Genomic DNA, 14,593 nt, shown 5'->3' on the forward strand with positions numbered 1-14,593 from the left:
AGACGCTTTCCCATTGGTTTAATTGCGACATCAGTTGTGTCATTTTCCCGCCCACTGTACGATTCCTTGTCATTGATACAGTACGTTTTAAACTAAAAAGCGCATCTTATTAACAATGCAGATATAATATTCGACTACATTACTATACAAAGAAGACTTTAAAAATGTAGTGTTCCGTGCTCAAATATAGTGTTCAGTCACACAGCCATTTAGTCAATAGAATTACTTGCTTTGCGTAACTAGACAACTTTTGTCTACTTTCGGATACCGTAATACCAGCTGTAGTACCGAATGAGCATGCGCCGCCCCGACCTATTCCACGCGTGAAGTTCCATGCAATTTATACTGTGCTCCTGTACGCAACCCTAAACAACATCAACATGGGAGGCCAGGCAAAGAGTAAGAAAAAGACTAAAGGCAAGAGGAGAGACACGCGCGCAAACGGAGGTGTGTAGCTAATGTATCTAACCTTAAAGTTCTGATCAAAGTCTTAAACGATGGAGTCAGCTAGCGCTATTAGCTTGCTATGTGTCATCCGATTTTGGATGTAATCTACTTTAGCTAGCTAGCTAGTCAAACGAATACCGTGCTTTCCACTCATCTTGACCTAAAAAAAGGTAAATTACTGTTTATGTGTATATATGTGTGCAAATCTGTCTGTGTGTGTGTCTGTGGTGATGTGCCTGTGCATATGTCTGTGTGTGTGTTCGTGCACGCTCGTCTATGCTGCAGACTCCGGGCTTGCTTTTCTGTCTCCGCAAGAAAGAATGAAATTGAAGATGCAGGAGAAGACCAAAAAGAAAACGGCAGAAAAATACTCTGTTGAACAACTACTAGAGAAGGTCTGTTTACGGTCCAACTCTTAGTGTCACTCTCTCTACTCCCAACTTTATCATTAATTCATTGTGCCATACTTACTATAACAGAAGCTGTTCCCTTTGTTTGCGTTCAGCGGGACATGCTGGTTATCTCTGTCTCCCTTTGCTCCAGACGGAGGAGTGTATGGACAGTTTTGACTTTGAGATGGCGGGCCGTTTCTGCCAGCGGGCTCTGGAGTTGGAGCCCAACAACAAGCAGACCCTGGACATGCTGGGCCACATCCACTCTGAGCTAGGAGACCCGCAGAGGGCCAAGGGAATATCCTTCACAGAGGAACACTGTGTGTGAGTGTGTGAGAGCTGGGAGACACTCAGCAAGTCAATGGTAAATACATCTCAGAGAAACAGAGTGTGTGTACCCGTGGACCTGTATATGTTCACAGCTTTTCCTTGACTGTGTGTAAGTGTTCCTGCGTGCCGTGGAACTGAGCCCTGATGAGGGCCACAGTAAATACATGTATCTCGGACAGTTACACACTGGTCAGGAGGCAATCAGCTACTACACCAGAGGCATACAGATTATCCTCGCTGCTTTGGAGAGACAAACGCTAAGCATGGTAATTTCACAGACACTGCACTCTCATGCTCACTGTTCATGCTCTCATGGCCAGTGAATAAGCTACATATTAGTTAGGATCAATTCGAATGAATTAAACCCTGGTTCTTGCACCTATGCTCTAAATGAAGGTTTTTTTTCTGACAGGAGAGGGTGCTGTTTGTCAATTCTTAAGTTATAGCCAAATGTATTATTTATAAATGTATGTTATAGCCAGGCTCTCTTGTACTGTAACAAACCCCCCCCCCACCCCCCCAGACAGAGGCTGGGGCCGCGGCCCCACCAGACCAGGAGCCCCTCTGTAGGAAGGATGTGTGTGTGGCCTACTGCTCTGTAGCAGAGATATACCTCACTGACCTCTGGTAAATTACACACACACACAAGCACACACATGCCCTAACATTTAAAATAGAGACATCAACTGACCTCTCTTGCTCTGTGTGGGTGTGCGTGTGTGTGTATGTGTATGTAGTATGGAAGACGGTGCAGGAGACAAGTGTAGAGAAGCTATAGAGAGTGCGTTGCAGCATCAGCATGACAACCCAGAGGCTCTACAACTAATGGCCAGCTACCTATTTAGTACTGAGAAGAATCAGGTCAGTACACACACACACACACACATTGGATGAGTTATTACCACATTAAATCAGGAATCGGATGCTAATTAATGTTACAAAATTGAATCATATGCCATTAATCAGATGATTTACTCAATCTCATAATCTACACACACACACACACCTACACACATTCATCTTCTTATGGCAGATGATAATCTTGAATAATTATATGCCAGAGCGTTTGGAGCACACAGTCTTTTAATAGAGAAAGGGGAGAAGGCAGGACATGCAGGCAAGAATAAGGGCACTGGAATGAAGCTCATTGAGGACTTGTTGCTACTCTGCAAACCTCTTAGAACAGAGTTGGGAGATGTTTACATCCACAGGCTTACTGAAGCCTGTTCATTAAAGCTTGTCTGAAGTGCATCTGAGACAAAGGAAAGCATAGAGGAATTAGTGTAAAGAGGTTTCGCAATGCAAACAGCACAGCTCATTAAGAAGTGTGGAGTGGAGGCCTTCTGCCTGCAATACCACCCCTGGGCTGTGGGTGGCAGTGTGGCTCCAACAAGCTGTTTCTCTTGGCTGGACCTCATCAAGTGAGTGTTTTGTATGCGTGTTTCCTTGTTCGTCTGTGTGAGAAGGAGGGGAGAGATTACCTGATGAGGAGTGTGGGGGCGTGGCTACCTGTCCTCAAACAAAGCGAGGCCCTGCCCCCTAGAGGAGACATGGTGGAGGAGCCAACACAGGTGAGATGTAGCCTTTCCCTATATTAAAGTGTTTTGCTTTTTTTTACCAACCATACTGCAGGGTTTCCCGCAGCATTTTTCAGTTAAGGCGGCCGCCTAAGCAACACACGCCTGCCGCCTTAACTACGTCGTAAACTGCCCCTCCCCCCCCTTTTTGACAACAAAATAATATCTAACCAAGAACAGAGGTTTTAAATAAGATAAAGAAACAGATAAACAAACCACTCAGGGTTGGAGAAGGAATCTCTGGTGACAGATCTGGAAGAGAGGTCATGATGGAGCTTGCAGCGTGCTGTCATGTCTCTCCACTCTCCAAGCCTGACACATCCAGAGCAGGGTCCAGAGAGAGGAGGCCGGGAGCTATTTCTGTTTCAGGGCCACGGCCTGGGGCCTCTGGCCTGGTCGCTGCTGCTGTCTGGCCTCAGGAGGGCGACACCTGGGCTTTGCTGGATGCTACCCGCTCTTACTGAGCAGGCTCATCCTGTGTTTTTAATCTTCGTGTTTTGGTTTTGTTTCTCAGAGTGAGATCCCTCCATACGAGACTCGCATCACCACGGCCAAACTGCTCATGGAATCAGAAGAATATGAGGTAGGGATGCCTGGGTTTGTGCGTGTCTGTTTTTATGTGCTTGTGTGTGTGCTTTTATGGGTGTGGGTGTGTGCCATCTCATGGCTGAATAGCACCTTTGAGAGTGAAAGGCCAGGCTTGTCTTTATCACGGCTAGAGTTCAGGCTTGCGTCAATAATAGAGGAGTGGTATTTACTGAGAGGTGGGGGGGGGGGGTATAGGAGTGAAGGGTGATGGAAAGAATAGGGAAGCAGACAGAGAGAGGAGGGAGATGGAGAATGGATGAAAGTGGAGGGAGTATGGAGGAAATGGGAGAGGGGGGGAAAGGGAAAGAAGATTTGAGGTAGAAAGGAGAGGAAGAGATGGCGAGGGGACGGAGATGGAGAGGAGGGGATTGAGAGGGGATAGAAGGAGGGGCAGGAGATGGTGTGTGTGGGGGGGGGCTGAGGTGATGAGAGGAGAGATGAAAAGGGCACTGAGAGCTAGATGGAGGATGATAGGGAGATGTGTCTAACAGGACAGTAATGTTACCGGGAGCCCGGCTGAAAGCAACGCAGCTCTCTTCTTAACATCCATCCACATGCTTTCTAGAGAGGGGGGGGGGGCAAGAGAGGGACAGGGGGAGTTGGGATGGAGAGAGTGTGCTTGTGTGTAAAGAAGATGAGGCTGTCAGGTAGATCAGTTAAATGACAATCTGGTGGGTAGTTTCTGACGCATCATTTGTCTTCATCCCACACATATCAGCAAGCTCAGCACACACGCTCATCAAATACACACACACACATATACCCTGGGCATAGTTTTATGGTATGTATGTTTGAACAACTCAGAGTGTTTGGCTGTTTCCAAGACAAAGCTGAAATTTGCTGAAAGCAAAATGAAATTCAAGGAAATGAACAAAGCGGAGACTCTCTCCCTCTTCCTCCGGGCTCTTCTGGGGGTTTGGTTCTTACAACTCTCACTGGAATTTCTCTCGTCAAAGTTTCGCTTAAGTTGACTTTACTCGGCGCTGCGGATGTGAAAGAAGTCCTTGGTCTGACAGATGAGTGGAGGCTCTTCGATGGTTCCGTTGTAACTCCGAGCCCTCGATCTGCCACAGAACCTCTGAAAGCTTCCTGGACAGCCGTCATCCACTCCACTCTGGAGACAAGTTCAGCTGTAAGAGTGTAGGGTCGCAGACAGACAGGGAGAAGAATAGACAGGAAGGCAGACAGACAGGCAGATTGATAGTAAGACAAGCAGATGGGTAGACAGACAGACGATTAGACAGACATTCATACAGGCTGATGGGTAGAGACAGACAGATGAATAGACAGACATTCTAACACGCAAATGGGAAGATGGACATTGAGACAGGCAGACAGACAGGCAGATGAATAGACAGACTTTGAGACAGACAGATGGACAGACAGACTCAGGTCCCTTGACGATGGACAATACCTTAGGTCTAAGGAAGCGGTTGTAATAGCAGGTGATAGATATCACATCCCTGTGTTTAGGCTTTGTGTTTATTTGTTTTTATGGTTAGCCTAGATGAGGCACAGTCTCTCTCTCCGCTCAATTGAGGCAAGCAGTGCCTTGGGATATGCTTAGCGCTGCCGTGTGTGTGTGTGCGTGTGTGTGTGTGAGGAAGAGAGAGTCAGCCCAACCGACCCCACATGCTAGTAATTTCTTTCCCCTGTCTGCAGCATCCCCTATTAAAACAATTTCGTTATTTTCTATTTATTTTTACAACTGCATTACAGTGGCAAAACTACACGATAGGAAACAACACACACACACTCTGACACACAGTAATTATAAATGTGGGCCGTTGGTCACAGCTCCTGAAGTCAAAAGAGGAGCTCAGAGACTGTGGCTGTGTTGACGGCTGTCTGGATGCAGTTCTTTCTGTCTGTCTTTCTGTCCTGTCTGCCTGTCTGACATACTGCCTGGATGTGTACCCCGCCAAACACACACACCTTCTCTCTCACCATCTCCCCCTCCTTCCATCCATGTCCAGGGGAATATTAATCTTGTTGTTTAGATTCTGAGGCCGCTTTCAAAAATGAAATGTTTAATCAGTAGCCTCTGGTCTGGCTATTCTATATGAGAGAGACAGAGAGGATTGAGCGAGAGAGAGAAAGAGGGACAGAGAAAAAGAGGATAAGGAGAGAAAGGGCGAGAGGAAGAGAGATCAATCAGAAGGGGAGATCATCACCTATGATTGCTTCCAGTTCTGTTCTATTCTATTTCTACTGTTAAAATCTTCCAAAGGTCTTATCAGTGGTAAAAAAAAGGAGGTCTCAGGCTTCATATCTATATCTAGATGTCCAATTGGTACCCTGTGTGTGTGCTTGCATGTGTACGTTAACTCAAACAAGAGGATGCTGAATCAGGCCACAGTCATCAACCGGGATCAGATGTTTGTTTGTGCAGATCAGACAGTCGTTAATTAATCATAGCCGATAAGCATTCAGCATATAATTGGCCCGACAATTAATCAAACTGTGCGCTGACGCACACACATTTTCACACCGTCCCTCACTCCCTCTCTTCTCTCTCGTCTTCTCTGTTTTCTTTTTCCTTAACAAGCTGGTCTCAATTAACCTGTTTTCATCCTGGTCTCCCCCGGCAACAGACCTATTTATTGCCACGGGAACCACTGTACCTGAATGAAAAGATCAGAAGAAGAACAGAAAAGAACGTCTGGAGAGAAAAGGGTGAAGAATCCAACTCTAATGAGAGTTAGAAAACAGGCTTGCAGCTGACACGTCGCTCTCTTTTTCTTTAGTTTTACTGTGTGTCTGGTTATGCCGGTAAATAAGTGTGTGTGTGTTGGGGTGTCTTGCCCCTGCCATTCTCTTTGGGTGATTACCTAACACTGTTCAGCAAACTCAGGTTCACAAAAAAAATCTATATTCCATCACCTGAGGCCATACACACACACTGACACGCTTCCCTTTCTCTCCCTCTTTCTCTCTCTCTCACAATCTCTGCCCCCTCTCCCTCTTTTCCTCAACCCCTTTCCTCTTCCTTCAAATAGTAACCAAAGTATCTGCCTCTTCCAATGCTTTTCACTGCCCACACAAGGTCACAAAAATCTGAGCTGAAGTCCAGTATGGAGTCCAGGCTTGTTACACCAGGGTTAGGAGACAGCAGAGAGGCCAGAGAAAATTAATGTTTTCAGAAGAGAAGATAGGGAAGGAGATGTAAAAGGTGAAGGAAAGATTAGAGAGTATAAATTGAGTAGATACAGCATGGTTAAGGAAACGCTGGGAAGACTTGTATAGGAGGATGAGAGAAGGAAAGGCTCCGGTCTGTGAGAGAACGTTAAACCAGTGTTGAAAAGGTTCATTGATAACAGGGACTTAACAGGGTATTGATTGACGCCCCCCCCCCCCCCCCCCCCCGTATCCGTCAATGAAGGTGATGGCTTGGTATTGATCGAGGCTGATCGGGTAGCCCGGAGATGAGATGGGGTGTAGATCAGGGTTAATAGATAAAGATGGCTATCGATCAATGAGAGGACAGTGGCTATCGACCGGGAGATAAGGCCCGGGGCCCATCGACCTTCGTGTCAGCTGTCTTGTTGGCCATTGACCACCTTGTCGACGGAACAGCAGCCTTGTATGCGCTTCTCGAACTAACTGATCTCATTGGTCGATTGACGAAGTAGGAAATATACTAGGTTGTTTTTATTTTTTAAGGGTCTCTGACCTCTCCTACCCTCTCTCTCCCACTCTGTTCTCTCTCCCTCACACTTGTTCCCTTGTTCTCTCCCTACCTCCCCCTGTTTTCTCCCTCTCTCCCTCTCAGATGGCAGTGGACGTGCTGGAGGGTCTTCTGGAGGAGGATGACGAGGTAGTCCAGGTGAGTGCTGGGGATGGAGCTACTGTAGGTGGCGGGGGGCGTGCAAGTTCGGACACGTGATCCCAGGCCATTCCTCATAGAGCATCCTGTTGTAGCCTTCAGCTACCCAGGGTATTCCTCATACAGAATCCTGCTGTAGCCATCAGCTGCTTAGACTTATTAATCATGACAGACTGTAAAACCCTGCACACACTTTATCAGGAAGATCAATGAGTAAGACGCAGATGCGTGTGTGTGTGTGAAGAGAGCTTTAATTCCATATTTGTATGTTTTAACAGTATATGGAGCATTTTTGGGTTTGACATTAGGCCTTTTATACTTTGGCAGTATCTGAAGTCTGCTCTCCTGACACATACACATAAGTGTACGTGCACATGCATCTGAGATGACAGATTGAGAGCAGTCAAAGGGGTGCTGAACTTTTAAATGACTTCAGAAGACGGCACTGTGACACCTGCTTTGTGCGGGCTTGTGCGTTCACACACAACGGTTATTTTAAGTGTGTTAGAACTGTGCTGAGGCAGAAGAAATACGTTCTTACACACACCTCTCTCTGGAGGTCACCCACTGTCAGCTCATGATTAACTTACAGTGGAGCTTGAAAGTTTGAACAAAAGTTTGTGTTCTGCACATAAAACTGGGGAGTTATCACAACTCTGAAAAATAAAAGCTTTTTCAAATGTGTTCTTGTCAGAGCTTAACCAGATGGTTGGCCACAAGGATATTTCTTCAACTAAACGAGTCATTTAAATTGATTGATTGACAGTGTGTGTGTGTGTGTATGTGTGTGTGTGTCCTCAGTGGCGCGTCTGATGTTTTTAATTAGCTGACTGGTTAATTTGCAGAAGCTCGTGGAGTGTGTTTGCAGCACATGCATAAATAAATGAAAAGAACCCATCTTGTAAACAGTTTCAAAGAGACTTATTCTAATGAAACTGCTTTGAGGACGCGCTCCCTGTACTGATGGAAGTGACAAAGAAACCTCCAGATATTTCTCCCTCTTTCTTTCTCTCTTTCTCCCTTCCTCCTGTCTTACACACACACATGCACACCTTTGGCAGAGACAGTCCATCTAGGTCACAAATAAACATGAAAGCTATGATTATTAAGCTAGATAATTCAGTTATTCAGTTAGTCAGACCAACTGTGTGTGTCCTATCAGTCTCAGGGGTATCTGTTAGAGGTGTAAATCTTTTTTTTGCCTCTGATGAATAATGGATGAAGAAGATATTCATGTGTGGCTGCTCCAGGAACTGTAGGTGAATGGTCTTTGGCCTCAACTGCTGAGCTCAAACAAACCTAAGTGATTGGAAGAGAGGCTTTTAAGGAGAGAATATCAGGACCTGGAGGGACTGGCCAGGGACTGGCTGTGTCGGGGGGGTGGGGGGTTGATTATGTGGAAAAACAAGTTATTGTATTAACCAGGCTTCTTGAGATGGAGGACTGTGTGTGTGTTTGCATAAATGCGATTACATGTTTAAATGTATGTGTGCATTGGTGTGTATCCCTGACTCGTCCGTCTGTGTGTTTGTGCAAAAACTTATTTGTCATTGCTAGAGACGAGATTTCATGCAGACATGCTTTCTGACACTTACAAATGTGTTTGTCCCGTCTACAGCTCTGTTAATGTAACAAATAACAGTTTTTCTCTTTCCCTGTTTGCCTTTCTTCGTCCTTCGCTCCCACTCTTTCCATTTCTGTCTCGCTTCATTTTTCTCTCCCTTCCTCTCAGGTGTGGTATCTGTCCGGCTGGGTGTGCTGTCTGCAGAAGGAACGAGCAGGGGAGCAGAGAGTGAGGGAAGGGAGAGAGGCGGGGGAGGAGGAGAGGGAGGAAGCTGAGGCGCTGAGGGAGGCTGCCAGATGCTACCTGACCAAAGCCAAGAAGGTATGACCGCATCCACTCACCTATGACCTCACATCCTGTAGAAGGCCTTCCTCCACACACACACACACACACATTCTGGCCTGGCCTCCTGCACATCTGATTGGACCATGCACAGCGTTCAGGTTTGGCTACTCCAACACGCCCAGTAAACAGAAGGCTGGAGCTGGTGTGGAAGTAGGGGGTGGAGTGGGGGTCTAGAGGTGAACATGAGGAGTCAACAGAACAAGGGCGAGGCCAAATAGTTGGAGCAGGAGTGTATTGGCTGAAGGATGAGGGGCATAGATAACTGCCGGTGAGGAGAAGCCAGATCTGTTTCGAGGACGGGGAGGGGGTGGGTGGTTCTGTGTATGGATATTTCTCTTTACATCTTTCTCTCTTTGCGCGCCCCCCCCCCCCCCCCCAACACACACACACACCCCGTCCTGTCTTTCCCTGGCTGTTGTCCTAATGACAGGACAGGCTGTCTAACGAGTCAACACCACCATCTGTCTTCTGACACCGACCTAACAAGCCTGGGATATAGGAGATGGAGTGGGACAGACAGAGAGAATATTAAGGTTACTAAAGGTTGCCTTGAGAGGATGTAAGCCTGTCAAAGCTATGGCAGGACTGTGAGGGTTTGTGTGTGTGTAACCCACTTCTTGTTTATATCTGAGCATTGTTTTGGAGTATGTGTGTAGTTAATTATTTACGAGGAGTCCGTTGGAAAGACTAAATGAGCTCCAACATGGAAATGAGGCGCAAACCTACTGGTTGGTTTAGGCACCCGTCCACATCTCTGCATACTTTATGACTTTGTTTGCTGTGTGTGTGTCTGAGCATATGTTCATATTTAATTGTGTGTTTCGCTTGCATTTCCAATTTGTTACAAATATCTTAATTCATCAGACCTACTGTGTTTTTCAGAAGACAAGCTGTGTGTATGTGTGTGCAACAGTCCAGCGTGCAGACGCACACACACACACTGAAACTGATGCCGTGTGTCCATTTCCATCATCCTTTTTCCATAGAGGCGTGGCTCCAGCTACAGTCCCACATTCCTCCCTTCTTCTCCACCAGAGGGGGGAGATAATGAATGTTTAATGTGTGACGCACACACACACACATACATACACACAAGGCAGGGTGTGACAGTAGATTAGATTAGACCTTCTTGAGTGTGAACAGGACGTGTCCTTAGTCTCTCCCAGGGGGACGGCCTCTTGAGTCTCTCTTTTTCTCACACACACTGTCTCTCTCTTTCACACTCTCACACACACACACTCTCAAGCACACACACCACATAGTGTGTTTCTTAACACCTCTCCTGCAGCCCGACCTTTCAGCCAGAGCCGAAGGCATTAAAATGACATTAGAGGCTGGTGGTCCTAGCTCTCAGCTCTGCCTGAATCTGGCCCTTTGGGGACCCTCTCGGCCCTATCAAACAGGAACACTTTTGACCTCCAATTTCCCCAAGCACACTCGAGCACTATGCCACCAGCTCTGTCACACATGCGCACACACACACACAGATATGCACATAAACATTTTTGACACACACTAACACACAAAAACACAATGCAAACCCTCCACCCCGTCTTTCGGCCTTTGTCACACTCTTATCTTGTTTCAGCTCAGGTTCTATCTCACATCCAGTCTGCTATTGATTTTAAACCAACCCACTCATACACCCCCACCCACACTCACCCCCACCCACACACACATACTCACACACACCTCACCGTTATTCACCATTAACCTAAATACCAGTATTGTCCTCCTCTTTTATCTCTCTCCTCTCCTCGGACCACCTGACTACTCTCCTCCCATACTGCCTACCCCACCTTGATCTCCAACTCACTCCACACTAACTTCATAACTGTGTGTGTGTGTGTGTGTGTGCGTGTGCGTGTGCGTGTGTGTGTGACAGATTCTATTAGGTACCAGTATAAACTGTGAGGCCTATCTATCACACCGACAGTAAGGTCACCTGTGGTGGAGAGGGAGAAGGTGTGAGAGAGAAGGAGAGGGAGCGAGACATAGAGGGATTGAAGTATAGGGATCGGAAGGGGGGTGGGGTGGGTTGAGCACTGTGAGAAGGTGTAAATGTAGGTAAAAACTTCCTGGTTAACTTAGACTTCCCAGTAAGGGAGAGATAGAGGGAGGTTATCTAAGATAAGACAGATGGAGGTTAACTTTGACTACCCACTGAGAGAGAGATAGAGGGAGGTTAACTAGGAGTAAAGAGAGTGATGGAGCGAGATAGAAAGCTTAACTAAGACTACCCAGTGAGAGAGGGATGGAGATGAACATAACTATGTTCCATGACCTCCCTTTTCTCTGTGTTAAGGATAACATTCCTGCTGTTGTCTACAACTATTCCACACAGCCACAAAACTGCATAGTCAGAAGTATGGCTTTGTGTGGGTGTGTGTGTGTACTGGAGACTGATCAGGCTTACTGTATGTTCTGGCTCTGTTTTTAATAAAAGAACTAGACAACCATCAAATAAATTCACACACACACACCCCTACCATCTTTCACACACACACACACACACACACACACACACACACACACACACACACACACACACACACACAGAAACACACCCTACCATCCCACACAGACACACACACCTGCCATCCCACACAGACACGCACGCACCCCTACCATCCCACACAGACGCCCACACATTTCTCTAAATGAGAAATGACCTGGTCAGAGTGTGTGTCTGTGCTGAGCTCAGCAGCAGAGTGTCTATGTTGTGGATGGTTGTTTATACAGCCAGCTCATGCTGTCTGAATGAGAAATGATCCAGCGCTGGGACGCCAGGTAATTTGGACTGTTGTGCCACGCTAAATACCAGCTAGCTCATTTAAAACAGTCACACACAGTCTTTCAGACCCACACACACATACAAGTTTTCCTGAATAAATGAGGCCGCTTCCAACATAAAACCGAACTTTAGTCAAAGTGGAGTTTAGCTCCTAACATCACGAAGCGTGTTTCTTCACGATGGGAGGAAGATGAGAGAGAAGACAGCCGTGATCCTCCAGGGGCCTGGAGTGTGTGTGCTCCCCCAGGAATCGGCTCTTCAGCCTGGGTCACCGACTCTCTGCCTCACCCTGCTCCCCACAGATCTCTGGAGCCTCACAAGCACAGACCTCATTCACACACTCCCTCTTTTTCTCTCTGTCTGTCTCCAAATGAATTCCCAGAAGACTTGTCTGCTGTCAAGGCCTACAGTTGTTTAGTGACTGTTCCTGGGGCGACACACTCACTCACTCTTTTGGCCTGGTTACACTTGCAATGGGATGAATCTTTTTCTGTGAGTTTATGTGTGTGCGCATTCTCATATCCTGACTAGATTAAACAGACAAGGTACCTCATCTTCTAATCCCATGTCTGCTTATCTCCTCCACCCCTGGACCAGAGAACGTCTCTTCCTGGGAAGAAAGGAGAAGAGGCATTGTTTGTGTTTGTGAACACGAAACACACACATGCATACATGGCTAGACCTGCTATTCTTTTTGCCAGAACTACTTTTATCACTGAGCAGTCCTATCATGTGGATAATTAGACTCAGGCAGAGTATTGTGCTGAGATAAATCTAGTGGTCCGTTTTAGAAAATGATTTTTTTTATCTTGCTGCTCCAGCTTATTTTCCTGAGATAACAACAATGATTGCCTGTGTGTGTACGTGCGTGCTTCTGAGTGAATGCACCTCTGTGTGTGTGCGTGTGTGTTTGTATGCATCTGTGTGTGTAATCGAGGGAGATAAATAGCCTCTGTATCTCTTCTCAGCTACTAAACAGTATCAAATGTGCTGATTTTCCAAATAAAAGACAATCCCTGTTTACCAGTGCTCCTGTTGCTCAGGCTGGCTGACAAAAAGCTGCAGCCACTGCAGGAACATTTCAGACTTGCCCATTATAACAGAATATAATATGATGGGAGTGCACACAGAATGTATGCTAATGAGAATAATATGTGATTTTATGTGTGTTTCTAACCTGTGTGTGTGTATTTGTGTTTCAGCTGTATTGCAAGCTGCACTGTGATGACCCCCCAATGTTGGAACATGTGGAGCAGCTGTTGGGCGAGCTTGGCGGGGAGGTGGAGGAGGGAGAGGAGGAGGGGGCAGGTGCAACCCTGGACCAGGAGTTTGAACCCTGCAGTGATGAAGAGGAGGAAGAACAAGAGGAGGAGGCTTCTGCCATGGAACACTGAGCTCTCTAAACCATCTCCCTGAAATATACACGCACACACATATTCTACAGCGTGTGACCAGTGTTTTAGGATCTGATATGGTGTGTGATCTAGGTTGTAGATCAGTGTGACTCAAACTTCCGTGTCGCAGATGTGGTTCCTAAGGGATGGATGCTGAGAAACACCGCTCCACATTTCAGTTTTTAATGTGATTTCCCTAATTATCTCGCTGTCTATCTGCATCTCTCTCTGTGTTTCACTTAGCCTCTCTGTCTCTCCTCCTCTCTTTCAGTGCTGTACTTTCTGAAGTGCCTTCAGCATCTTATCCCTGTCAGTCAAACTCAGTTTACAATAGATTGGAAATACACACCTCAATGCTGACAGACAATAAAAACTGCTATTTTAAATTCACACTTTTTCTAAACCTCTGGTGCTTAATAGACTTCTAAATGAACCTTCTTTGAAACGACTTTTGTAAATGAAAGACGTCTCTAGGTTGATGGACTGATGGGATTTCTATATAGCTCTTCACTGCCTCTCAAGGCCTCATCAACACATCCACAGACTAAAATCTATGTGCACGCACACTCAAACACAAAGTATTGTTTCCAGTTCTTGTTACGGTTCCCGCTCTCTTGGTTAATCAAAAAAAGATTGTTCACTAGGGACTTTAAAAGGCAGAATGTGGGATGCTAACAAGTACATGTACGCACACAAACACATTGCTCAGACTTCTACTTTGTCTTTTAATGAGGCAGTGGCGACTTCTTTGAGACTGCAAGGGAAGTTCGGCTTCCCCTAATGTCCAAAAATTTATGGTCAAATATTTACTATAGTGTTAACATTTTAAATGCGTTAGAAAACATTCATCTCGAAGACGAGTTCGTTCAGAATCAGCTATAGTAGCAGGCAGGGCGTTGTTAGACATAAAGCTCTAATGGGGCATAGGCCCCTATTCATATCCCTTTTTTTACTTCCAAGCTTGCTGCGCACAATGCACTACTCGGCTATAGAAACTCCCCTTGCTTAACCCACTATACAACAGTTCAGGGTAGGGATGGGTATCGAGAAACCGGTTCTTGTTTAGAACCGGTTCCCAGTGAATCGATTCCTTGGAATCGTTAGCAAAATTCCTTAACGATTCTGTTAACGATTCTCTGTGCCGTTAAACAATTAAAATGCTAAGTTTAATAATGGATTGAAAATCGATATGGTCAGTTTAATAATGGGACACGCGAACGTCTGTCTGAATAAACTATAAAAGTTCGCGCATAGACAGACTGCAGAACGCTTTTTCCTAGTTGCCATGTGGTTGTATATCACACGACAAAATGACAACAACTGCCGCGAAATCACT

General features: G+C 46.1%; 1 protein-coding gene across 2 annotated transcripts; it reads left to right on the plus strand.

The window, feature by feature from the left end:
* Positions 1-138: 138 nt before the first annotated feature.
* On the plus strand, positions 139-13,647 carry si:dkey-12j5.1 (uncharacterized). 2 transcript variants are annotated; one of them, XM_062466842.1, is made up of 11 exons: positions 139-447; positions 733-842; positions 991-1,136; positions 1,282-1,435; positions 1,693-1,796; positions 1,907-2,030; positions 2,636-2,740; positions 3,261-3,329; positions 7,107-7,160; positions 8,893-9,045; positions 12,461-12,884. In XM_062466842.1, the coding sequence occupies exons 1-11, from the start codon at positions 381-383 to the stop codon at positions 12,605-12,607; spliced, it is 1,233 nt and encodes a 410-aa protein (XP_062322826.1). In that variant the 5' UTR covers positions 139-380; the 3' UTR covers positions 12,608-12,884. The 2 variants fall into 2 exon arrangements, with proteins under 2 accessions (XP_062322826.1, XP_062322825.1); XM_062466841.1 differs by lacking the exon at positions 12,461-12,884 and adding an exon at positions 13,066-13,647 and having other exon boundaries at positions 152-447.
* Positions 13,648-14,593: the final 946 nt, after the last annotated feature.

The sequence above is a fragment of the Osmerus eperlanus genome, chromosome 7, assembly GCF_963692335.1.
Source record: "Osmerus eperlanus chromosome 7, fOsmEpe2.1, whole genome shotgun sequence".
Lineage (NCBI taxonomy): Eukaryota > Metazoa > Chordata > Actinopteri > Osmeriformes > Osmeridae > Osmerus > Osmerus eperlanus.